We start from the raw sequence: 27,533 nt of genomic DNA on the forward strand, positions 1-27,533 counted from the left end.
CAGCGATGGTACAGAACACATTATAGAATAGGTAATACAATAAAATAGATAAACTCTAACATCTATATAATTAGTATTAAGTATGCAAGCCTAATAAGAATACAATTGATGACATGAGATAATAGCGAATGTGTGAACAATACGGTATTGCAATGAGATGGGATAATAGCGAATGTGTGAACAATACGGTATTGCAATGAGATGGGATAATAGCGAATGTGTGAACAATACAGTATTGCAATGAGATGGGATAATAGCGAATTTGTGAACAATACAGTATTGCAGATCTGCAGTAGACATGGAAATATGGAGAGCAGCAGATTAACGATATTGAACATAAGGTGTAGCCTTAGAGCTATTGTTATATAGGTATCAAGGGTGAATAAAAGATGTGGTAGGTAACCGATACAGTAGATTATGTGTGGCTGGGTGGCACATGTTGAACTTAGTAAGCTGGAAGCACTGAATGTATATATAAGGAGTCTGAGCCATAAGTGAGATGGGGAGAAAAAGTAGGAAGGCTAGGAATATTGTTTTTATGTATAGTCTGTGCTGGTACATGGACATAGCCAATGGGAGAACAGGTGGTGTTTCAGCAAAGTCTTAAAACATTCACGGTTGGTAGTAGTCCTAATGGAAGGAGGGAGAGTATTCCATAGTTGTGCTATAGCATATGAGTAATACATTTGACTGGCAGAAAGATTAGGTTTTGCTACATTAAGGAGCACCTGACTGACTGATCACAGAGGTCTATTTGAGTGATACATGATGAACAGAGAAGAGAGGGCAGGACAACTAGAAGACTTACAGATTAGCTTATGAGCTGTGGTTAGTTGCAGGTATGTTAGATGCTGGGGAAGTTCTATCCAGTTTAGATGGAGTGATACACAGTGGTGGGTGGAGTGTTTGGCACTGGTTACAAATTTTGCAGTTTTATTGTAGCATGAGTCCAGTTAGGATTTAAGAGAGGATTGTATATTAGTAAGGAGAGGTGCACCACACAGCAAGGATGGAAGTAGAAAGGAAGAGGCAAGGGACAGTCTTGCTGCATAGGTGAGGAAGTGTTTGTGCCTGTATAGGATGCCTAGTTTCTGGTGTTTTTTTATATTTGTGTTAATATGCTGGTCGAAAGTTAGGTGCTTATCTATGATGACCCCTAGAAGTTTGGTATATGTGACTACTTTGAGGCAAGTGTTGTTGAGTGAGTTGATGGCAAATTAATTTTTGGTTAAGGGTGTTGTTTTTTGGGGGGTGAACAACATAAGTTTGTTTTTATTAGCATTTAGGGCAGAATGTTTATTATACATCCAGGTTTCAGTGGAGGTGAAGGCATTTTGGGTGAGTGTAAGTAGTTCTGAAGCAGACTTGGCCATGCAGATGATGGTGGAGTCATCTGCATATTGGATGACAGTACCAGGGGGTATGCTGGTATGGAAATCATTAATGAAAATGCTGAAGAGCAGTGGACCTAGTATGGACCCTTGTGGGACTCCAGTATTGATGTTAAGGAAAGGAGAGAGGGATTGGTACCATCTGGTTGCTTGTTCTGTCTGTAAGGTAGTTGGAAAACCAGGCTAAGGTAGGGGGAGATGTGCCTAAATTGTAGAGTTTGGTCAGAAGAAGTGGGTGGGAAACAGTATCGAATGCCTTGGAAAGATCAAGAAATAGTGAGGAGACAAGGTATCCTGAGTCTCAAGCATGGTTGACTGTGTCCAAAAAAGATATAAGAGCAGTGGTGGTGGTATGACTAGGCCTAAACCCATGTTGGGTTGAGGATAGGTGGTTGTGGTGTAGTAGGTAGTTAAGTAGTTGGCTATGGATAGATGTTTCTAGAATTTTGGAGATGGGAGAGAGGATGGCAATTGGACAGAAGTTAAATATATCATTATTGTTTCCACCTTTGTGGAGAGGGGAGATAAATGCCTTTTTCCAGATGATGGAAATGAAGGACTCTTGAATTGATCTGTTCAGTAGTATACTAATAGGATAGGCTCTAGCGTCTGCTGATTTTTGGAGGAATTCTGGTGGTAAGTTATCTGGAGCATTTGATCCAGGTTTAAGTTTAAGCAGGAGTTTCTTTATGGTGGAGGTAGGTATGGGTATGAGAGAGAAGTTTGGTGTTGTTGTAGCAGATGGGTCTGGTGGCAGTGGGTTGATTAGTGTGAAATTGGCAGTAAGACTGAATATACTGTTTTTAAAGAATGAGTTAAAAAGTGAGGCAGTTTCAGCTGGGGTCATGTCTGGATCAGGGGAGGGATTATCGCTTTTGCCTGGGTATAACAGAGAGTTTATGGACCTCCAGAACTTTTTAGGATTTTGCATATAGTCGTTTTGCAGAGTAATGTAGTCGTCTTGTCTGTTTTTGATAGCAAGTCGCTTTACTTGATTATGCAGTTGTTTGTATTGAGTGAAGTCTGCAGGGTTTTTACTTGTATGCCATAAATTCCAGGCCTTATCCCTAGCTTTTATAAGTTTTTTGGTGGATTTGGTAAGCCAACTGGCCTGGTTGGCTTTCACTTTCCTATGTCAGAGAGGAGCGAGATTGTCTAGTACATGGAGGAGTGTTGAGTTAAAGAATTCAACAGCATCATTCAGTGGTAGGACTTAAAGTGGATGCCAGTTGATATTTCATGGGGTATCATTAAAGATATTTGGGCAGAAGTGAGATAGGTCTTATGCTTATAGTGGTGTACATTAGACACTGGAGTTGGTTTGCGACTTATGTATGCTGCTAGGTGATCACTAATGCTGTTAGGTAGAGTGCCAGTGGAGGAGATTTTATTAGGGTCAGAGACAAGGACCCAGTCTAATATTGAGCCTTTATATATCAAAAAAACTCCACCTCTCTATAATACACCATCCAATAATAGTCAAACACTCATTAAAACAAGTTACAGATTAAAAAAAATAATCACAGTACTTCTGTACAAAAGATGCTATAAATAAATAAATGCTTGATATACATATAAAGGCAACAATTTTATGTGGAATTTTATCTGAAGAAGTCTTGAAATGAAAATGCGGTGATTCAGTTAAATTGTTAAGTTTTTTGATGGCCTTTTAATAAATTGCTTATTTTGCACAAGACACTGTTTCACAAGTTGTTTTGTATTTTACTATTTTATAAAAATACAAATGTTGCACTGGTACTCCAAGTGCAAGATAAAACAACAACCACTCATTGCTTGCTGTTTTTTTTTTTTTTTTGGAAATTTCCAACTTATCACCTCCCAACATACCCATATATATGTTGCCAGTCTCCAAACAGCTCTGCTCCTCTCCACACAAGCAGGCTTTTTTTCTTTATTTATTTATTTTTATTTATTTTATTTATTTGAAGTTTGTTTGCCAGTATAGTCCATTGGGCCAAGTGAACCCATTTTCAATGGAGTCCTGGGTAGAAAAGCTCCACAGGTACAATATCAAGTAACAATATATAAAAGTAATACAATAGCATAATGTCAGGAAAAGAATAAAATTAAAATAAAATAAAATAAAGTAAAAAGAAAATACAATACAATAATGCAATGAAATTAAAGTAAAATACAAAATAATATTGTAATACTATGTAAGATTGAACAGAAGAGTACATATAAGCATGTGAGAATGTTAATACAGCAGGAATGTGAAGCTTAGTGACAATTCATGTCAATTTATAAATTTTTTTTTTTTTTTTTTTTTAGGAATGTTAAGGAAGGAAATAGTTAGAAGTAAATGCAGAAGAATATAGACTTAAGAGATTATTTACAATGTGACTGGGGAGGTAAGGTAGTAGCTGGGGATGTTATGTAGGATGGTACATGAGCATTCCCAGTGAGATGATAAGTATGGGTGATAAGGAAGTAGCTGGGATGTTATGTAGGATGGGAACATGAGCATTCCCAGAGAGATGATAAATGTGTGTGTAGGAGAGTTTTGAAGATGGGAAGGTTGCTGGTGCTGCGGATATGAGGTGGGAGTGAGTTCCAGAGACGGGCAAGGGAAAATGAGAGTAAGAGTTTGCCTGCTGGACGGGCAGGTTTGTGGAGTTCAATTCAGTTCTGAGTGTTGGTTCTAAGGGGTCTGTTAGGATGGTGCATGATGAAGGTTGAGGTGAGTGAGGGACAGAGTGAGGGCTTGAAAATGAGCTTATGAGCATGAGTTAGTTGAGTGTAGGTAAGGTAGTTAGGGAGCTCTAGCCAGTTTAGTTTATGTAGGCAGTACAGTGATGGGAGGAGGATCTGTGGCCAGTGGTGAATTTAGCGATTTTGTTGTAACAGTAGGAGAGTTTAGTTTTGGTAGAGGATTTTAGATTGGTTAGAAGTGGGGCCCCATATAGGAGGGAAGGGATTAGATATGTGGTAGATAGGAGGAGTCTAGTGGATGGAGAGAGGAAGCAAATATGGCGATAGAACATACCAAGTTTTTGGTGTGTTTTTTTAATGTTTGTTTATTTGTGGGAATCAAAACTAAACTGATTGTCAATGAGAGCTCCTAACAGTTTAGCTGAGTAAACGACTTCTATGGATGTGTTGTTGTGACTGGTTATAAGGAAAAAGTTTATGTCGATAGCTATGTTTTTGGATGGGGTGAATATCATGAGTTTGGTTATATGATGTAGGAATGTAACCAGTGTGTCAGCTCATCACAGTGCATATCAAATGGGTAATGCATTTTATACTGTATCATTGCTTTGATTTAAATCACAAGTTGCTAAAATGTATTATGCAAGTTGTAACTGTGCATTCTGAACAATCTGCATTCTGAATAGACATCACTGAATCATGCAACAGAAGATTGGGGCATCAAAGTGGAGCGAGTGGAAATTAAGGATGTCAAACTTCCAGTCCAGATGCAGAGAGCAATGGCAGCTGAGGCAGAGGCGGCTCGAGAGGCTAAAGCTAAGGTAAGATGAAATCAACCTGAGCACAACACCTAAAATCTCTAGTGGTCTGACTGTGTCTTAGGAAACCCAAGTCTGATTAGTGTGTCGAGTATTTGCTGAAGGTAGTATGGAGAGAATGGGGTAAGACTATTCTTGGTGGGAGGCAGGCCAGAACTGTTGAATGTCACAATCCCTTAGAAGAGGAGTAGCAATGCAAAGGATAGCTTAGGAGTAGGCATTCATCAGCAGGACCTAATCATAGCTTCCTTCATCAAGATTGCCGTGGAATATGCACTCGCAAAGGGAGGCCATGCTGGCTTCCATGGTGATGCAGGTTACTTGTTCCCCACACAGAAAAGGGGTTAGAGCCCATAATAATATTTGCCATCCTTGTCTGGATGGTGGCAGGACCACAAACCACTGCTAAAGCTGCCTATAAGATGGCTTCCCCCAGCCAAATCTCACACCCAGGACAGGGGAACAAATGGGCTTGGCTGATAAGAGAAGGCTTGATGGTTGTCAGGCATAGCAAGAAAACGTATATATTTAAAAATACAATATTCAACAGGAAGCACAAAACAGCCAACGATGCTCCTGAGTAACCAAGTCCTGTATACAAAACAAGTCCAACAATCCAAATAAAACAGCAGGACTCAGGGATGACTTAATGTTCCAGTATCAAAACGTTTAATAAAACACAAGCGCTTTCCTAGGTAAACCCCACTTCTTCAGATGTCTTTAAAATCAATTAAAATCATTCCCCTTCTTATACATGCATCTCAAGTCACATGATACACCAATTAAGGTTTCATTCACATTTAAAGCCATCAGTGACATAAATCAGCATCAGACATTAATATTTCTAAAATGCACACAAAAAATCTCCACATATCAACACATAAACAAACATAGTTCACTTATAAAAAACACATGCATAAAACTTAGCATAAAAATAAAAAAAAAATAAAAATAGCCATGTACTACCTAAAAAGTAGTCTGGACTTCAATTTAGGTCATATTGGGACATATTCATTAAGCCCATGGCCAATATCTGCTCTCAACCTTACTATCCACTTGGCTTCTAACTCCTCAGTGGCACTACGTAAGTCACCACCTCTAATGTTTTCAAAGGTCCTTCCTATGGCCAAAAATGTAAATGTATGATGTTCTTCGTGTTCCACTGTTGCAATCATCATATTTGGGTTATCCTTGCCAGGGTAGCCCTTGACCTGCCCAGATACCAGAGACTTAGTATTTCTACATCGGTTGCTGTTGCTTGAGGACTGATGTCAGGTCGTTAGTAGTATAAAGTAAGGCACCCAATGCCATTACATCAGTCTTTCTTGCCATGGAGCCCGAAGCAGAAGCAGTTTGCACGAGTGCCGGTTGGCCACTACCTGAGTTTTCATCTACCGAATTGAAGTTGAAGTCTCCTAAAGCTAAGTACCCCATTGGGGATCCTTTTTTCTTGCACTAACCAATGTCAGAAACATAATTGTCTCACCTGTGGAAAGCAAATACCACACCAAGACTTATGTCTTACTGCATCACTTGTTTAGCCCCAGACCACGATGTCCCTCGTTGTCGCTTCTGTACTTTGTTCAACACTAGAACTATCCATCATTGGGCCCTTATTGTAAAGATAAAGACAGAGACAGACTGCACAGGTCCAAACCTACCAAAGATGCTTCTGTTAAGCTAGTCGTCAATTCTCCGGTACTCAATGAGGCGCTTTTGCAGCCCCTGATGCCCACTTCTGTTGATTTGCAGGCCACTACTGAGACCCTTTCGGAGTCCAGTATGCCGCAAAACTCTTCTTCAACTAAGGATCCTGTGGTCATCTCTACCTTGGATGGGTCTGGAGCCACTGAGCAGGCACCAGCTTCCGAGGAAGTCCTTCACACTACCAAATCTCGACACAAACCGACGTCTTCTTTCATGACTGCCGTTCTTTCTAAAACTACTGAGTTTCTTAGGCCTAGGGTACAAACCACACCCAAGAAACTGTAGACCCACTCTCAGGCGGCTGCTACCTTGCCTCAGTCTCAAATGCTTAAAGTGGTGGAAGACATTATCATGCTGATCAGGGGAAGAGATCTATCCCCTGTAGTTTTTTCTGAACAAGAGACAGATGAGTCTGATGCATCTGAATATGAAGACATGCAGCCCCTCTCCACTTATGAGGATTCTGATGCAGAGGATTCCATTCCTTCAGCCTCTCCCCCAGAGGAGATTTCCTTTGGGGAAACCCTGCATACTTTAAGGGAGCATTTCCAATGGGAGAGTCAGGACTACCCTCAGTCTAAAAAGATACTCAGGGAATTCCTAGATCTTCCACAACAAAGACCCTTGGCCATCCCCCCAGTCCTGGATGTTGTGGAGGATGTTTTTCTCGAATCCAGCTTGACTCCTGACACCCTTCCTCCTGGTTCCAGAAAACCAAACAGGTACTGTAGAGTCCCTGACTCACACAAATATCATTTTAAAAATCATACAGCTGACTCTGAGGTCATTTCTCAAAGGCCAAAAGGGGATTAAAGCAACCTCTGCTAAGAATCCCACAGCCTTAGACAGGGATTCCTGAGCATTGGACAGAATGGGTAAAAAAGTATACACCTCAGCTACTCTTGCTATCAGGGCACTAAATTGTCAGTTCCATATGCTGAAATTTCAGCAACATACCTTGGAACTCCTTAAACAAAAAATGTCTTCCTTTCCTGCTTGGGGAGAATCTAAAGATTTACAAGATTTAATGCATTCTGCAAATCAAGTAACTAAACACACCTTGCACTGTGGTTTTGATGCCCTAGAAGCTTCTTGCAGGGCATCAGTCACTGGATCTGTCATTAGAAGGCATGCATGGCTTAAGGAACAGCCCCTGCCAGACCATGTCAATTCTAAATTGTTGGATGCCCCCTTACACAAAGATAACCTATTTGGCACTAAGGCAAAAGAGGTCTTAAAAAAGATGGAAGAAAAAGCAAAATCTATGCAAACAGTTAAGGTTTTCTTGCAGGTCCAGCCACCTAGGTTCAGCAGGCATTGTCCCTCCAAACACTGGTCGTTTTCTGCTCCCAGTAAACCAGCCCAGCCTAGCCCCCCCCCCCCCCAACAGCAGCCCCAGGGAATGCAAAGATCTAAGCAGTGGACTACCTCCACTTCAAAACCAGGGAGTTCTAAACCACCCCCTTATGGTAAGAACTCAAAATTCAAAATACTCACCCTCCAACAGCTGCTACCCATGCTCTCCAAGGACGCTTGGCTAGCCACCCTGGATCTAAAGGAGGCTTACCACTACATTCCTATCAGGGAATCATGCAGGAAATATCTCCACTTAAGGGCAGGATCTAAACACTTTCAGTTCTCTGCGCTTCCCTTTGGCTTATCTACTGCTCCCAGAGTTTTCCCAAAATGTCTGGCTCCGGCCATTGCCTTTTGCAGACAAAGAAATATTCAGATTTATCCTTACCTAGATGACTGCCTTATTCAGGCAGACAGCCAGGAAAAGCTGCTCAAGCACCTGGCATTTGTAAAGACCCTACTAACCTCCCTAGGGTACATAATCAACGAAAAGAAATCCAAACAGGTGCCCACCCAAAGGATAATCTTCCTGGGAGCAAGTCTGGACACAGCATCCCAGATGGCATACCTTACTCCAGAGAAACAAATTTTCCTGACAGCCTACTTCTCTTAACTAGTCACCAGACCCCAGCTATCTGCAAGGAAGATCTTGCAAGCTCTGGGGTTCAGGGTATCATGCATACTACTCATTCCATATGCCAGACTGCATATGAGGAAACTTCAGTGGTATGTAAAGAGCCTTTGGTGTCAACACTCTCAAGACCTGGAAATTATTTTACCTATAATTCCTTGCCTCAGAAAAGATTTCCTTTGGTGGGCAAAAGCATGCTCCCACAACAAGGGAATGCCTTTCTCCCCACTCCCCCACCACCCAGACCCTCACCACAGATGCATCAGACTATGCTTGGGGTCCACACCTGGCTGGCAGGTGCATACAGGGCCAATGGAGCCCACAGCAAATCCCTCTGCACATCAATCAAAAAGAGATGATGGCTGTGCAGCACGCCTTGATAGCTTTCAAGCCCCTTCTCTCTCCAGGGGCTCTCCTGATCAAAACAGACAACACCACTATGATGTGGTACATCAACAAGCAGGGAGGGACTCACTCCTACCTTCAATGCAAGCTGGCCATGACCTTTTGGCACACAGCCTCTGCCATGCAACTACACCTGTTAGTACAATTCCTACCAGGCTCTCTCAAATCTCTGGCAGACAAATTAAGCAGAAATCGTCTGTACCCACATGAGTGGCAACTCAACAGAAGTACCTTCACCCCAATAACTCAGAAATGGGGAACCCTGAAGGTCAACCTCTTTGCCTCCTACACCATCAGCTCAGCAAATTCTGCACTAGGGAGCATCACTGCATGGCTTGGAAAGTGGATGCCCTGTCCTTCCCCTGGGTCAGTCTCTTGGTCTATGCCTTTCCTCCCCTACCTCTCATACCCAGGGTACTGTTCAAAATAAGGGAGGAAAAACCAAGGACCATTCTTATAGCTCCAGACTGGCCACGGTAGCACTGGTACCCCTTGCTGTGCAGCCTGTCCTCGCTACCTCCATGGCATCTTCCTCAGATCCCAAACCTCCTGACCCAGAGGGAAGGGGAATTCATGCATCCTAACTGCAGACACTCAGTGTGGCAGTGTGGCTTATTCTCTAACCTCGAACCAATCTGCCAACCTCAGTAAACATGTTCTGGATGTTATCAGTCATGCCAGATGTCCTAGCACCAGAAAGACTTATGCTGATAAATGGAAAAGGTTCTGTACCTGGATCCAGGCTAAGGGAGCCAATACAGCACAGCCCTCCCTCCCTCTCATCCTGGATTACTTAGCTGACCTACTATACAGTGGCCTCTCTTTCTCCTCTATACAAATTCATGCCTCTGCTATTTCTGCTCATTTTCCACTGAGCAGCCCCTTTTCTCACACCCTTTGATCAAACAGTTCCTAAGAGGGGCTAGCAACGTGAGGCCACCCAGAAGGGCACCAACACCAATTTGGGACTCATGGCTGTGGAACCCTTCATCATCTTCATGCCCAAGGTGATGTCCAGTGTGGCTCTCAGCCAATCCATTTATTTGCCTGCCTTTTTTCCTAATCCCCAGAACAAGGGGGAAAGGATTCTTCACTCTCTAGATGTGCACAGACAGCTCAGATTCTATCTCGACAGGACTAAATCATTTAGAAAGTCTGATCAATTGCTGGTTAGCTTTGCTACAGGGGCAGAAGGCAAAGCCATCTCCAAACAAACCATTTCCAAATGGATAGCACACTGCATCCATTTCTGCTACAAACAGCATGGAAAGCCTCCCCCCAAAGGGGTCAGGACACACTCCACCAGAGCAGCCTCCACCTCTGCAGCTTTCCTCAGAAGAGTCCCCACCAGGGACATCCTGGAGGCTGCCACCTGGACATCTGTTCACACTTTCACCAAGCATTACCACTTGCCTCTCTTCTCCAAATCCAGGGCAGGGTTTGCCTCTGCAGTCTTCCAGTCTTGCAGGGCATCCTAGCCAGCCCCTAGTTTCCTTGACTGCCTCCACCCTTTTCCTCAGCTTTGGGAATCAACCCAAATGTGATGACTGCAAAAGTGAAACACGATGAACATAGTACAGTTGTGTACACGTACCATAAATGTAGATGTTAGTGTATTCACTGTTGCAGTCCTGGTTTCCCTCCCTCCATCCCCCTTTCTTTTCTTTCTCCTTTTATTACCATTCTTCCTTGTTGTTCTCCTTTCTTTACAAGGGACATATTGGTATTTATTTTCCACTGGTGGGGTTCTTCCACCAGAGCCTGACCACCTACTTGGGTGCTCCTGACAGGTTAGGGCAAGAAAAACTGATGAAATGGCGTCGGCTGCCTTACTTTATACTACTGATGACCTGACATCAGTCCTCAAGTGACAGCAACTGACGCAGAAATACTAAGTCTCTGGTATTGGGGCTGGCCGAGGGCTACCCTGGCAGGGATAACCCAAATGTGATGACTGCAACAATAAATACACTTGAACATCTACATTTATGGTAAGTGTACCCAACTGTACTTTTCTCATCACTACTCATGATATGTTTAGCCAATGCGTTTACCTTATTATTTTTACTAATAGAGTAGATATGCTCACATATTCTCTCTTTAAGAGACCTATCGGTCTTCCCTATATAGAATTTTCGGCATTCCACACAATGTGCCAAATAAACAGTACGCTGAGTCTCACATGTAGCTGAGACCTTAAAATTATAAATTCTCCTCTGATCTGGATGTTCAAACTGTGAGCTAGTATCTATATACTTACAAAAAGAGCACTTGCCACATGGAATAGTCCGTTCAACATCACTGACCCTATTGTTAAAACCACTCAAGATAATAGTTAAAAAAGCACCACAAAAGACTAGGAGCCAGTTCCTCACAAACAGACTTCTTTATTGTAGCAGCAAGTAAATCCTTTAGCAGCAAAATAATCCTCTTAACACCTCGGCTAGAACACAGCCTTTACAGAGTCACTGTCCCTATTCTTCATTTTTGGGTAGCATAACTGTCTTTTCAATGATTTATTATTTTTTAATAAAAACGTCTGCATCTGTCAGATCCCTGATATCTTTGTCTGTTTCCAAGATGTCCCAATGCTTCCTAACAATATTCATATAAGTATGTACACTGCTAGAATAATAAAAAGGTACTCTTAGCTTCCTATTATTATAGTTGACATTAACGTTCACCTCTCCTTCATTATACTTGGAAAAATATGGTTTAGCTTTAGAGTCCCTTCATTTCTTTACTTCATTCACACTAGCTTCTGTCTCGTGTTCATTATGTCCCCTTTCCTTCAGTTCAACACTAACTGTCTCTACTTGACGAAGGAATTCTTCATCATGCACATTCAGTCTGGAAGCCCTATACATCTGATTTTTCACAACATTTTAAATATATAGGGTGGATGCATGCTATCATTCAAAAGAAGATGATTAACATGACATGTCTTCCTATGATGTTTAGTAAAGATCATACCCTTTTCATCTATTTCTATACTCATATCCAAGAAGTCTATATGTTTTGTAAAATAAGTATAAGCAAAACGTAAGAAAGATGTACTACTATTGATGTACTGCACAAATGCTTTAAACCTTTCAATTGTTCCTTTCCACAAAATAAAAAGGTTATCTACAAACCTTCTAAAAATATATATATTCTCTTGAAATGGTCCAGAAAGCACAACCTGGTACATGGCTATTTATAGGTTTTATACATGTTTTTATAAGTGAACTATGTTTGTTTATTTGTTGATATGTGAAAGTTTTTTGTGTGCATTTTAGAAATATTAATGTTTGATGCTGATTTATGTCACTGATGACTTTAAATGTGAATGAAACCTTAATTGGTATATTATGTGACTTGAGGTGTATGTATAAGAAGGGGAATGATTTTAATTGATTTGTAAAGACATCTGAAGAAGTGGGATTTACCTACAAAAATGCTTGTGTTTTATTAAACGTTTTGATACTGGAACCTGAAGTCATCTCTGAGTGCTGCTGTTTTATTTGCATATATTAAAAAATACATAAACCTAGATGGCTGGACTGCTAAGACTAACACTGTGACAGCCTACTCTCTGTTTAGGCTGTAGTCATACATGTAACATCATAAGTATGCCACAGCCTACTTGAAAAGACTATGGATACGTAAGACCCTTCCATTGACTTCCAAGTTGAAAGTAAGGATACCATAGCCCACAAAGAAGTAGAAAAAAAAGTGTGACTCCACCAAACTGAGAGATTTTATTGTACTTAACTTATTACACCCTAGGGATGCCTCCAGGTGCTTCTTATGTTACATCGTACTGACGTCTCTAGACGTCAATATTGTTTGTTCAAATTTGCATTAATAATCTCCAGACTAAGCATAATACAAGGTATTATAGGATTCTATCTTACATGATGGCAAAAACATTTGTATTAATATTTGACCTCATCTAAAGAGATATTGAGTATTGTGTAAAGAGAAATAATCTAGGGGAAATTGTGCCAGGAGTAAACCAAAAAACAAAATGTAACAAAATCCAACCTGAGGCACAAAAACACGGCAGGCTATTATAAAATCATAAACATTTAATAAACATTTAATAAAATACAAGAGCGTTCTTGTATTTTATTAAATGTTTATGATTTTATAATAGCCTGCCGTGTTTTTGTGCCTCAGGTTGGATTTTGTTAGATATTGAGTATTATTTATATACTATTGGCATTGAAATTCTGTTATAAACCTGTCTTAGTAAATGGTAGCAGTGGAATAACCTGCGTGCACATGAAGGGAATCATAAAGGAAGCAAAACATCTTTTGGTGTATGTGACGAGAATGCCATCAATTTTATAGTAGGCTTCTTAGAATGACTCTTAATGAAATACTGGGGTGCTGGTGGGGTTTAAGGAATGCATTAAGATTTCACTGAGAAACTGTATTTCCAGAAATAAATTTTACAATGAACAAAGGAACAAAAACACGTACAACATTTTACATTTGTTAACCGGGGGTGTCTCACTGAGCCAAAAAGGCCCTTTTTCAGGAGCGGCCTGGGAAGAAAGCTTCACATAGAAAAATTACAGGTACATTTAGATATTTAGACATGTATACACACAAATTACAATAGCCGTGTTTACAGTGGTATGCTCGTTTTCTCTTTTTTGAAGTATGCTCTGGCACCAGTTATTTGTGTGCCTCAGACCCTCTTGAAAGGTATCTGCATCTTAGAGGATTCAATGACCACGCCTTTAGCAATGCAAATTTGCTGATGTCTCAAAAGCAGGAAGTATAGTAACCAAAACAGATGACAAACAAGTAAGACTGCAGCACAAGTTTTAGTACCTAGTTGGTTGGTCTGAATATAATTACTTTTAACATTAACAAATATCCTGTACTGAAGTTTGGTAAGATGTATCACAAATGCGTGTATGTAATAGATTATCGCAAATTACCAACAGCAGACACTGTTAAGGATTTGGATGTGGTTAATGAAAATCATTTCAATTATTTTTATTTATTTATTTATTTACATTTGTTAACCGAGTAGTGTCCGACTGGGTTGGAAACCCGTTTTCAACAGAGACCCGGGGAGAAAAGCTCCAGAACAATACAATTAGTTAAAAGTATTAAGAACAAATATAACTTAATGCATGTTTCAAGATCACAAGGAATGCAAGATCATAGCAAACTTTTACATAGAATGCAAAATAGGTGAGGTAAATCATGAAGTTATATAATTTGTGCAATATCCACAATACAAAAACAATACAAAAACACAAATTTAGAAGTTATACAAAGTATACAATGTCCGCAAGAAAACAGAGAAATATTAAGCAAATCATGCAATAGATGAGTAGTAATAGGAACACATGTCAGAGATGAGCAGTAAGGAAGAGAAACTAGCCAGGAGCAATACAGGGGCAAAAGCAGTTAGTATTTAGATAATCTTTCAGGGTAGTTTTAAATGTGGACAGGCTGGGATTTTTTTGGATATGCTGAAGTAGTTTATTAGCAACAAATGTCACTACCATTATAAGGAAATGCTATGGTATTTTTATTTTTATTTGTATTTTTTATTTTACATTTGTTGACTGGGCTAGTCTAGCTGGATACATATCCTTTTTCAGTAGAGGCCCAAGGAGATAAGCTCCGAGTTAAGTAAAATTACATAAAAACAGTAGTTAAAAATACAATAGATAAAAACAAGTCTACAATAGTTAAAATTTCAATACTTAAAAAGCATATTTATATGAATTACTACACATGAGAGGATTAATATTTGGATAGAGAAAAGATATAAAAAATAAGACTTATGTTTAAGAAATAAGTATAGAGGCACAGGAAAACTTTATAATTGGCAAAAGTATAGGAGAAAACAAGGGTTCAGAGTTATTGAGTCATATGGGGTAGAAAGAAGAAAGATTGAAGGAAATAGATGAAAGAAGAAAGAACAAACAAAGCACTAGATAGTGTACAGGTGACTTCTGAGGAGTTTAGTTACAAAGAGGTCATAGCAGGGAAGATAGGGGTAGTGCAAGGGGAACTATGGTTCAGTCTGGTTTTGAACAGGGACAGAACCAGAGTAGTTGCTGGTGTTCTTTTAGGTGTTGCTTGAAGAGAGATGATGAGAGAGATGTGAGTCTAATAGGAAGGTTATTCCAAATTTTGCCCACAATATTGGTAAATAGTGAGTCCCCGCTTTATTGTTAGATTTGACATTAGAAATTAGTAGTTTGTTTGCAGAGAAAAGTGTTGAAAGATTTTTATAAGGGGTGATCAGGTTAGTGAGGATTGGGGAGTTATTTGGGTGATGAAGAATTTTTTGTGTGATAACAAGTTGATAATACAATAGTTGGTTTTGTAGCTCTGACCATCCTAGTTGTTTGAAGTTGTGGCAGTGGTGGGTTCTGAAAGGGTTCCCTGTGGCAAATCTGGCTATGTTGTTATAGCAAATTTCCAGTTTGTTTATGTTGTATTTTGATAGGTTGGTGTATATAGCAGAAGTATAGAAAAGGGTAGAGATGAGGTGAGTTTGGGCAACAGAAGTTCTCGCTAGTGGTGTGAGGTAGGGTCTGAGTCTATACAGGGAGCCTAGTTTTTTATTGACAGTTTGGATGGTGTTATTGATATGGTTGTCATAGCTAAGTTTATTATCTATGGTTATGCCCAGGAGACGTGTGTTAGTATCTGGGGTAATCGTAGTTCCATCGTTGGAGGTAATTGTAAAGTTGATTTCTGGTGATTTTTGGGTGGGAGAGAAAAGCAGTAATTTGGTTTTTTTTTTGGATTTAGGAGGTATCCTAAGGCACTTGCTTTAAATGATTGTTTACAGGCAGAAAAAAGGTACTGATAAGACCATTTACTGTATACTGTAAAGTCATCTGTTTTCATAACCAATTACAACTTAAGAAACTTCAACAAAAAAAATTAACTAGAAAAAATATCTGTCAGAAAACTTAATTATAAGGACAGACTAAAGAGGCTGGAGTTATATTCGATCTGCTATAAGTTTGTTGGGGCAGACCTACTACTGATATATAGCTATCAAATGAACAACTGACATCCTCTTTAGATGCAGCTTTTGTCTCCCATCAAATTCATATGGGGAACAGCAACAGCTTCACTGATATTCCAAGGTTCTTCAGTAAAACAAGGAAAAGGAGCTTCTTAGCCAGGACAAGGAAAACATGGAATGTGCTTTTCAAAACCATTAGTTTGGCCTCGAATCTGAGGACATTTAAAATAGAGATGGACAACCAGGCTACAGATTGGGCTTATAACCCAGACATAAATAGTACTGAGTTCATTAACAGTCTTAGCTGAGGCTATAAGCTTGTGTAACCCAGCACATTGAAACATTGTAAATTCTCATGTTCTGTCATAGAAATGATATTGAATTGATTAATTCCACTGCATGTTTAATTAGACTGTGAGATAAGTATTGTGCCTTATACTTTTTATGATTTGCATTATTTGTTTTATCTCTCACCTGGTCCTGATCAAGGCTAAAAGTCTCAGAGGCAGGGCGCTTAATCAGATAACAAACAAAGAGTAAATAATTGGTAACAGAAATACACTGGGGGTACAGCAGTTGGGGTACATTTGCCCACAAGAAGTAAATCCACGTGTACATTCATCTATTTTCTAAACAGATTTATTGCTGGTACCAGACCAAGCATGCAGACTTATTTGTTGGCAAGCTGAACGATATAATCTCTGCAGCATTTCCTGAATCTGCCCCAGGGACTTCTCACAGTATGTGTAGCCTGGTATCCCTCCTGTGGGAGACTCAGTAGGTATTCCCACTAAATGTTCAGTCCACCTCAAATGACTCCCTCTCAATATTACTGTGCACCGGCTCTTCTCAGAGATCCTTCTGAATTAATGACCTCTTCAGCGTGTCACACAGAGTGAACCCAGTAATCCTAAAAAGAAACCTAATTTCCATCACGTCTGTCCACCATCTCATCCTTTGAGACACTACTTAAATCTTGGAACAGTCTACTATAACTGTAGCACTTCTGTTGTTCTACCTGTATGGTGGTCATTCTTCTGACCCACACTACCATCAGGCATTAAGAGACCATATGGTACTTAAAACTCCTCATTTGAATTTTTGGAACCAGCGTAATTAAACTTAACAATGCCTTACTATATCTAGGCAATACAGGTCCTGTATCCAAGCTCAAATAACCAATTCCTTAGTTACAGTTATTTGCTCCCCTAGCATTTCTGACAGAATACTCTGTAGGGAAATTTTTAAATCTGTCAACTCATTGCACTCCCCAAAAACCTGTTCCCAGTTATCTCTTTTCATCACACCTCCAACATTTGTTCTCAAACTGAGGAAAAATTACACGAACTCTGCTTGGGGTATAAAAATTCCTATGCAAACATTTCCAAGAAAAAAAAAAAAACCTTCTGGACTTGTTGCATACTTGGAATCCATACATGTTCCTTTGTAAATTGCTTTTCCAATCTCTCTTCCAAATCTTTTGCAACCTCCTCTGATTAATTCTTATAGTTATCATGCAATACTTTAGATGTCCTACTAATTATTCCCCTTCTAACAGCAGCTTCTGCTCTAAAAACTCTACCTGAGCAGATTTTTCACTTAGGGCTCCCCATCCCTTTCTCTTTGCCTATACTCTGATATCAATCCCTGATATCGAAGGCATTCTGTCATCTGCAGTCCAGACTTTTTCTTGACCTCATCCCACTCTGTTATCCTTCCCTCTCTAGTTATTTGCTCCTAATACCTTGGGTCCTTTACTAGTTTCCTCCAGTAAATCTCAGCCCCCTCTTGCCTATTTTCTGTATCCCTGCTTGTAGTCATCCCCATTGGCAAACTCTCTTTTTCCATTCATGTGTTGGCTTAGTTCATAGAATACTTTCTGCAAGTTTATAAATATAATATTCTGCATGGTGGTTATTATTCTCCTTAAGGATTTGCATCCAAAATCCCAGTATCTCCTTAATTCTTTAATTCCCACCTGCTTCATCATCATCCACTTTGACTTATAACCTTCTGCTTGTATTATGTATAACTTAACTGTGTAGCAATAAAATACCCCTTCAAATTAGATAATTCTAACCACCTTGTTGTGTTGGGAGGAGCAATATCCCACTTATCTCCTGCCCTCTTTCCTCCCAGATAAATTCTGTCAACTCTTTATTAGTTATTGTCCCCAACTTTTCTTCTAGTTGTTAAAAATCATGTATTACTATCCATATTCATAAACAACAGCTTCCAATATCACAAACAGTGTCTCCTTTTTGTCCACTTTGTGGTTGAAGGATTCTGTGGCTCAGCCCACTTACCCAATTAACAAATGTTAAAATAAAAAAATAAATAAATATACAAACAAAAAATAAAATTAAATAAGTAATTAAATCAACCTGCTCTAGATGGAAGAACTCCAGTTATGTTATACAGCATTCAGTGAAGGGCTTGTCAGTATCCCCTTATCTGAATGGGGCCTGTCCTTTAACCACATGGGGGCATCCATATCCACATGGAGTGTCTCCATATGGGTAGCACCAGAATATGTTAGCCCATGACTGACTGAGAAATCTGCTTCTGGAATCAGTGTTATATACAGTGGTAATACCAACTGCAGTTTGATAGTACTTTTCAACCTCCCTCCAAAGGTCTGGCTCCTTCTCCAGCTTTGATGTCACATTCTACATTCTAAGAAACAATTTCTGTTGTCATGGTCTAACACACCTTAATCCATCCTTGACTTTTCTGACACTTGAGTGGCATTACATTATACCTCTGCCTTTTAGCACACAACAGCTCCATCTATTTTTTTCTGGCTAAACTTGACCAGATTACATATATCACCTGACTTGAGACACTCATAGATGACCACCACCGCCACCCTCAAGCATGACTCCAGGGTTTGTTTTTTTGTGTCCCCTGTTTTGGGCAAAGCTTTCTTATTCTTTGAAGAAGTCTCATAGCTCCTCCTCTTATATCAATTTGCTAGTGGTGACCCTGCAGGAAACAAAAAGCTCCTACCACCACATCCCTGCACCACTTAGCATTATATAACATAATATAACATACAGCATAATGTATAATATACATAGCACACATCTCAGGACAGGCTGCATTACTAATCCAGCTTTGTAGGTATGTACTATTCTAATGACCACAAGGGCCTTTTTAAGCTAGCCATGCAACTCAAATCTCTGACAAGTTCTGGTACCCCTGATAAGTGTAAGCAAGAACTTGGTGGTAAAACATTTATAAGCAGGGGTCTGGGAAATGAACCATTTACAGGTTGCCTCTGTCCATTAGAGACATGGGTACCAAAGCAGGGTGAATTTCCTATTCCCCAAGCAGTTGTCCAAGTTACACTTGAATTAGGTTAGGGGCTTCACATAGATGGGGAGCCTGTTCCAGAGAAGGGGTAGTCTCTGAGATACATACCTGTCTCTCCAGCAGGTCCTAATTATATCACAGGCAAGGTTTAAGTCTTTATAATGAGTAATTCTGGTTATGTATGTTTTGCAGATATGCAGGAGGTCCATCAGAGTGGGATCTGACAATGCCTTGTTTGCCAGACATAGATCTCTCCCCAACAGTCTGTAGGAGACAGAATTCAGGGATAGGTAATTGAGGCAGTCTGCATAGGACATGTTACTTATGCCCTTATTCTTTTAATGAGGAAACTGTGGACATTCCATTTGTTGGATATGCCTGGTTAGGTACATATCAAATGGGGCATTGAACTCAATGATATGTCTGATGAATGCTGAATACAGTGGAACAGTGATTTCTGTGGATCTAGATACCATACTTTTGTTTAGAAGTTGCACAACATAGAATTATTTCCTCGCTGCTGTAGATACATGATGGTCAAAGGCTAGATTACTGTCTGTCTGTGTCCCCAAGTCCCTGACTACTAGGTCAACTCTTAGCTGTATGCTGTCAATATGATAGTTTCCAGGGGTGGATGACTTTCTGAAGGATACAATTATGCATCTCTTGGCATTTAGTTTTAGTCTATGGTTCTGGCACCAGTTGTTTGTCTGCATTAGCCCTTCCTGGAGAACATTTGTGTCAGTGGGATTTTATGACAGCTCCTAATTTGCAATCATCTGCAAATTTAGTCAGCCAGAGGCCATTGACATTGGCCTTGACTTTTAAGAGTTTGTACCTAACATCTTAAGTTTGCCACCAATGCCCAAGTGGGGGATTGTGTCAAATGCCTTGGCGAGGTCAAGGTAAGCAGTGTGAACCATTTTACCCTCATCATTGTACAATATCTGCTGTATAAAACACATGACAAACTCTGCATACCATAGAAGTTTTCACCCCCTTTTTAAATATACCTAGATCATTTGCTTGCCTTAAGCCAAGGACCTATAGCATTCATTGATGACCCTTAGAGAGGAACACTTTTTCATTCTAAATGTTCTGAATGGATTGAATACCAAGTTACTTTCCCTTTCCCCTGTATTTTAAAGTTTTCACTTCATCAATAGTCAGCAGGATGAAGCAAGTTAGTTAAAGCTTCAAAAGGATGGGATAAGCCAGAAAAAGGATTTTTTGCTGAAGGCCAGTGCCTACCCAATCATCCTCACACCCCTTTACTTATGTATACTAAATGCATGTTTTCACAACCGCAGGAAGAAAAAAAATCCAAAACTTTGAATCACTAGCTGATCACAAATAGTAACCATGTAGGCACTGGCTATGAGAAGCAGCAATTAAAGAGTTGTATAGACTTGACAAGATGAAACCTTGTCCACTCAATACTGAATCAAGTGTAAAGAAGCCACATCAGGACATGACCTGCTCTTCACGACCTTGTACATTCCCCAGATAAACATCATCCTTAATTATTAGTAAGCCAACGAACCTTGGATCCTGGATAAGAATAATCCTTTATTTAAAGCACCAACAATTCCGCATACAAAGTAAAAACAAACAGCAAGGACTAAGTCCTTGCTGTTTGTTTTTACTTTGTATGCGGAATTGTTGGTGCTTTAAATAAAGGATTATTCTTATCCAGGATCCAAGGTTCGTTGGCTTACTTGTTACAAGTTTTGTGTGATGAGGATTATCGTGGTGTTTATCTGACGGCCTGTTTGTATCCTGGTGAGTCATGTTCAGAGCCCAACAACGTAGCTTAAGGCTCCGTATCTGATGACAACGTTTTTTTCGGTCAAAAAGATTTTCCGCTGTTTAAGCATTTTGTTCAATGACAGTTTCAACTGTGTGATAAATACTATAAGGTGAGACTTCTAAAGCCTTTTCGAGGCTTACATTACTACTGCCAGTAATTTACTGCAATTGAGGTTGGAATACTTGTCTACTTAAAAGGTTCTTACAACTAAATTCATCATTGGCAGTTAAAAGACACAGCTCAAGTGTGTTAATCTGTTACACTATATAAAACATTCAGCGTTGCTTCCCGGTTTTACTTAAGTGGTGCATTTTCAATATATGTGTATCAACGTATTACTATACAAGAGAATAGTCGTACTGCACCTTGTTGTTTTTCCGAGAAAAGCAGTACTGAATTTTCAAGGGCACAACTGACATTTTAAAGTGTACTACCAAACGCACTCTATTACAGCTTGTATAGCTTATATTACTACTGCCGGAGACTCATTATTTTTGGGTTGGAACACTTGTCAATTACAGAGATTCCTAACAATTGAACTATCATTGGCAGTTGTAAAGCACAACTCAAACGTGCTTATCTGTTATACAAAAATATTCTTTTTGCACACCGGTTTCATTTATAAGGTGCATTGTTACTATTTTTGTAACATCAAAGTATCTTACAGGAGAACTGTCACACGGTAACTAGTTGACTTTCGAAAAACTAAAACAACAGTTTGAATCATCCTGTTGTATTCAATCGACCACTTTTGGTAAACAGACTTGTGGTTTGTTTCATTATTTTTGTTTTATTTCCATGTTATTTTAAAGGCAGTACTGAATTTTCAGGGGTACTATTGCAATTTAGAAAAATTTTTTAAAACAGACTTTTAAAACAGACTTTCAAAACGGACTGCTAACTTAATTACTCTTGCTCTTGACTATATAGTTGTCTGTTACTTGGGTGCAACCTTTTGGCATAATATCAACGCTGTTCACAATGAATATACAGCGTTTATTACAAGAGCACCTAGACATTACCAACAAACTAATTAAAACCTTGCACGAACAATTACAAAATCCAACGGTGGAAGGTGAAGTTATTATTACAGAATCACAAGAGCAACTTTTTACGTTACACTCTACGCCTAATACTAGCATTCACAGGCTGGTAACTGGGCAACAATCAACAAGTCCATCAAATAATGGCGTTACATTAGGTAAAGATGAAGTTAATATTCCACCTGCACTCAATAGGACAACCAGATCTCATCTTAATGAAGAACGAAATCCAACTGCACGAATTGGTCGCCCACACATTCATCATACATCTAATATGGATTTGGATCATTTTCTTACGGCCCCATGTTTAAATAAGGGACAACCTATTAATTCTAGAGATATGGGCACGCTAAATACTCAAATTGTTGAATTTGAAAAGACTTTAAGAACTTTCAAATCACTTCAGATGGACAACGTGTTCCTGGAACGATCTCTGGAGTTAAAACAAGTACCAAAGGGGCTACGTCTGTTCAAATTACCACACGGGTTTCAAGAAGGCACAGATATATTTACTGAATTATTACATCTTTTTGATAGAACTGGATTTGAACTATTAAGACTGATTATACGTAACAACAACGACAGATTGAATGTTTTAAAAGAAAAACTAAATATTTTAGATAGTAATATTAAAGCTGATTTGTTATATGAACACAATAAATTTAGGTTAGAAAATGTTTTTAAGGATATTGACAGGTATATTAATAAGGGCTTGGATATTAAAAACAACAAAATTGAAAGAGATACTAGGGATTATAGTAATAACAAAGCTTATACCCATTTTAGGGAATACAAAAATATGCAAGCTAACAATCGACAACAAGTTATGACTAATAGACAAGAACCAAGTCCTAACATGGATTATGTTAGGACAAATCAAGTCGATTTTAATTTTAATCATAATGATGAGGCACAATCTGTTTTTTTAGAACCCCCATCTTTGAGGAGATCGGAACGAATAAGAGAGCAACAGAGCAACCAGAATCAAGTTACACACAGATATTACAACAATCAACCACACAGAACCCATTCATGGCAGAGATAGCCACAATTAATTATAACCATACAGAAGTTGTTTCTGAAATAACTGAGGATTCAAACAGAATTGAATCACTTTACCCCATTTTAGATACACAAATTACTAGAGGTAATCCAGTGATAGAGAAGAGTGTAACAGATAATGAAATGGGAATTTCAGTGTACACAGACATGCAAGATTGCTCTGTCTCTTCCTTTTCGGGTTTTAATTTGTATAATTTTACAGGACAAAAATTTGATGATAAATATGTTCAATTTTTAAGTAAAGGTTTTACCTTTATACCTACATATAGGTTAGATGTAGGTAAGGTTCTGACAAATCTAAAATTGTTTACAAGACTTTTAAATTTGAAAATATTTTTCCACAACACAGGAGATCCATTTCAAAGTAATAGATTTTTGACTTTGAAACGTCACAGTACTTTCATACCCCCACAAAACTGCTTCATTCAGATCTTTGAAAAGTTATGTGAATCACATATCAGAAGAATCATACAATTCAACAATACTGGTATTAGCAATATGACACCCTCAGAGAAATTCTGTCTTAAAGAACTTACTGACACAAACAAATACCGAATTATGAAACCCGACAAAGGTGGGGGTGTGGTCATTATGCTCAATACTGATTACAATAATAGAATATCTAAGATGTTGGAAGACAATGATACATACCAAAAAGTTAGTAGAAATGAGATTAATCAAGCTTACACTAGGATTGATTGGTTGTTTTATGAACTTCTAATGGATGGGAGAATAGATCAACAAACTTATAATTTCATCTCTGTTGAATTTCCGATTACCCCATCTATATTTGGGATTCCCAAGATTCATAAAAACATGAACCACCCTCCCTTCAGACCGATAGTGTCAGCAAAGGGATCTAAGACAGAACCTTTGGCTGCCTATATTGACTTTAAGTGTAAGCCTATTATGAATTCTATTCCATATATCTTAAAAGATTCTTGGCATTGTCTTGATATCATTAGACAATTTATGACCACCTTTGATTTTAAAACAGAATTTTTAATGGTGACTGTAGATATTGTTAATTTATTCACGGTTATTCCTCATGAACAAGGATTGGAGATGTTTGAAGCATGTTTAAATAAATACAATCAAGACAACATTTCTGAAAATCGGTTACTTACCGAAATGTTAGAATTAGTATTAGAAAACAACTTTCTTTCCTTTAACAAAGAACTTTTAGACAAATTAAGGGGTTGCTATGGGGGCTAGATGCGCCCCCATTTATGCTAATTTGGTCCTTGCTTATTGGGAGTCAGAACACGTATTTACAAGCATTTTTTGGAAAAAAGTTCTGTTATATCTACGCTTTTTAGATGATATTTTAATTTTTTGGAAAGGAACTGAGGACGAATTTAATGTATTTATTAACTTTTTGGGTAAAACAACAGATTTTTTAAGATTTACTAGTCATGTCTTTGTGAATAATGCGAATTTTTTAGACATCACGCTATGTTTGGATGACAACAAGTTTCACTCAGGGATTTACAGAAAGAAAACTTACTCGAATTCCTTTTTACATTTTGAGAGTTGCCATCCTACGCATCAAAAAAAGAATTTAGTTAAAGGACAAATGGTGCGATTATCTAGACTAGTGAGTGATGAATTAAAATTTGAAAATGAATTAGATACACTTATAAATATGTTTTTGGCTAGAGGATACCCGAAGAACTTTGTTCAAGAGATGAGTAGGGAAGTTATAATTAAAAGGAATACATTATACAAACCCATTATTTCGCTGGCAACTAATATTACTATAAACAAGAACCAATCTACTTCAAGACATGACACTTTTATTTTACCCTTCAACAACTGTTCTCAACAAATAGTTACTGCTATGCAAGAAACCTGGACTAGCATTTTAGATCTAAGCCAAGACTTAAGAGAAATATTAGGTAACTCAGTTACAATAACTTTTAGTAGAGGTAAAAATTTAAAGAATCTATTTGAACAACACAAGAACTATGAATTGTTTAAAAATTCCAAAATGAATAAATGTGGAATGTGCCATGTTTGTAGATTCATCAATGATGGCCCTTATTTGTATATTCATAATTATGTTAAGACAATTACATGTCCAGGATCGTGCAATTGCAACACAAAAATGGTTGTTTATGTTGCAACATGCACTGTATGTCATGCATTCTACGTAGGTAAAACTATTAGAAAACTCAAACAAAGAATCAGTGAACACCTAAGAGATATAAAGAATAAAAAAACTACAAGTGCTCTATACAATCATAGTGTCAATTGTTCTAATTTTAAAAAATTTATATTTTTTATTATTGATAGAATTTTTTATCAAGAAAGTAGTGGTGGTGATGAAAAGACGATCTTAGAAGCAAAGGAATGTTTGTGGCAATTAAGATTAAATGCCACAACATTGCCTGGTATTAATGAACAGATTTCAATATCTAGTATATTGAAACTTAGATCTCAATTCATTTAAATATTGTTATATGTATTAATAATTATTATTATATTGAACTATTTTATATAAATATATATGTATACAATATGCTGTTCAAAATGCATTTTAGAACAATTCTGAACAAATTCTTGAATATTGTGAAAGGAGACTGATATTCCAACTAGATTATTGTTTAACAATATATATTATTATTTTATTATATGCATTACATACATAAATATTTCTTCCATCATATATTTATATATTTTTTATGCTGTATATATGTGTTACATTAAATGAAATTACCTATTACATTTTCCTGTAACAGGATTACAATTTATAAGTCTTGACTTTTAAGATATGTTATGCTGCTCTACATATATATATTAAATAATTTTAAACATTTTTTACCATTTTTTAACATTTTTTAATAATTTATTAAATTTATTAATATTATTACTATTACGTTTTGACATATAATGAATCAGTTTTTTATATATAAAAAAATTGTATATACACAATTTTAAATTAAATTAATTAAATATTCACATGTCTTTGTATATTTATATTTAATCAATCATTTATTTATATAAACACAACCAGTTTTATCGATCAGATGAATTTGGTTATACACCTAAATATCCAAAGTCAGTTTCAATGATAATTTGACTTCTTTCTTTTTGGTTTTTCGTTCCTTTCACTTTAATACTGGTTGACTATAAACAAATTAATTAATTAAAGAAACATTATTCATTAACAATTGTTTTAACGAGGTGCAAATAAGTAACCTAATTTAGTATATAAAGAAGAAGTTAGTGCACAATTAGTACTCTGATGATGCCCTGTGTTTCAGGGTGAAAGCGCTTAGTCCTTGCTGTTTGTTTTTACTTTGTATGCGGAATTGTTGGTGATTTAAACAAAGGATTATTCTTATCCAGGATCCAAGGTTCGTTGGCTTACTTGTTACAAGTTTTGTGTGATGAGGATTATCATCCTTAATTATGCATATGAGAATGAGAGCTCCTCACATATAGCATGGTAAAACAGATCTAGGTGTCTTAATCTCTTAATCTTCCCTGTTAGTAGTAATCCATACCACAAATTATCCTGTTGAATGCCCATCGCGTCCTTTCCATTCTAAATCTAACTTCTTCATTTATTCAGTTCCAAACCTGATTACTATCTTGTGTTGTAGGTCTCATGAGTGACATAAACAGTGGCGCCATGGAAGAGGAGCTCCTACATGAAATATATCTTAGTCAGCTTCCATGTTCCTTTTTTTTTCTCAGTGTTACTTGATTCATATATCCCCTTGAAACTTAGCCATAATTACTAGGTCACTACATTCAGTGCCTTTCTTTATGGCATTATTATCTCATAATACTGCACATCAACCCTCACTATACCGTCTCTCACAAGTGATACTTTGTCTAAGTGTACCCCTAGTTTGTTACTCCTCACCCACTGCGAGAAGTGCAATTAGTAGTTACGAAAGCATTATCTTACTTCATTGTAACATATGGCTCTGGATTGATGTCATAAATATATTAGATTTTAGGATGGATGGATTACTTAATTAATTAGTTAAAGAACAACTAGCTCAGCTGAGGTACTAGAGAAAAAAAGCAGTTGGGATATCCTGTTTGAGATTTACTGTAAAGATTTTTGTTTCCTATTGATTATGTTGTGTAACTATAGTGATAGAAAGTGTTATTTGTGTTGTGCAGCTATGGAAATGACAGACATTCTTTGTGTTGCATTGTTGTAATAACAATGTGCATAAAGTTACATTGTATAGCTATAGTCACAAAAAACACTATCTGCACTATGACCGCAGTGATGGCATGCACTGTTTGCATTGCACCTCTTTATAACTGGTATGCATTGTTTGTGTTATAACTGCAGTCATGGA

At 38.0% G+C, this 27,533-nt stretch overlaps 1 protein-coding gene across 1 annotated transcript in view; it reads left to right on the forward strand.

Moving 5' to 3' along the window:
• Window positions 1-27,533, forward strand: part of LOC122803519 (stomatin-like) — a 219,763-nt gene that overhangs the window by 185,771 nt on the left and 6,459 nt on the right. Inside the window, exon 6 of the mRNA XM_044073163.1 lies at window positions 4,751-4,885. Coding sequence (XP_043929098.1) covers window positions 4,751-4,885 — 135 coding nt within the window. The remainder of the gene's footprint in view (window positions 1-4,750; window positions 4,886-27,533) is intronic.

The sequence above is a fragment of the Protopterus annectens genome, chromosome 5.part1, assembly GCF_019279795.1.
Source record: "Protopterus annectens isolate FY-2018-M chromosome 5.part1, PAN1.0, whole genome shotgun sequence".
Classification (NCBI taxonomy): domain Eukaryota; kingdom Metazoa; phylum Chordata; order Ceratodontiformes; family Protopteridae; genus Protopterus; species Protopterus annectens.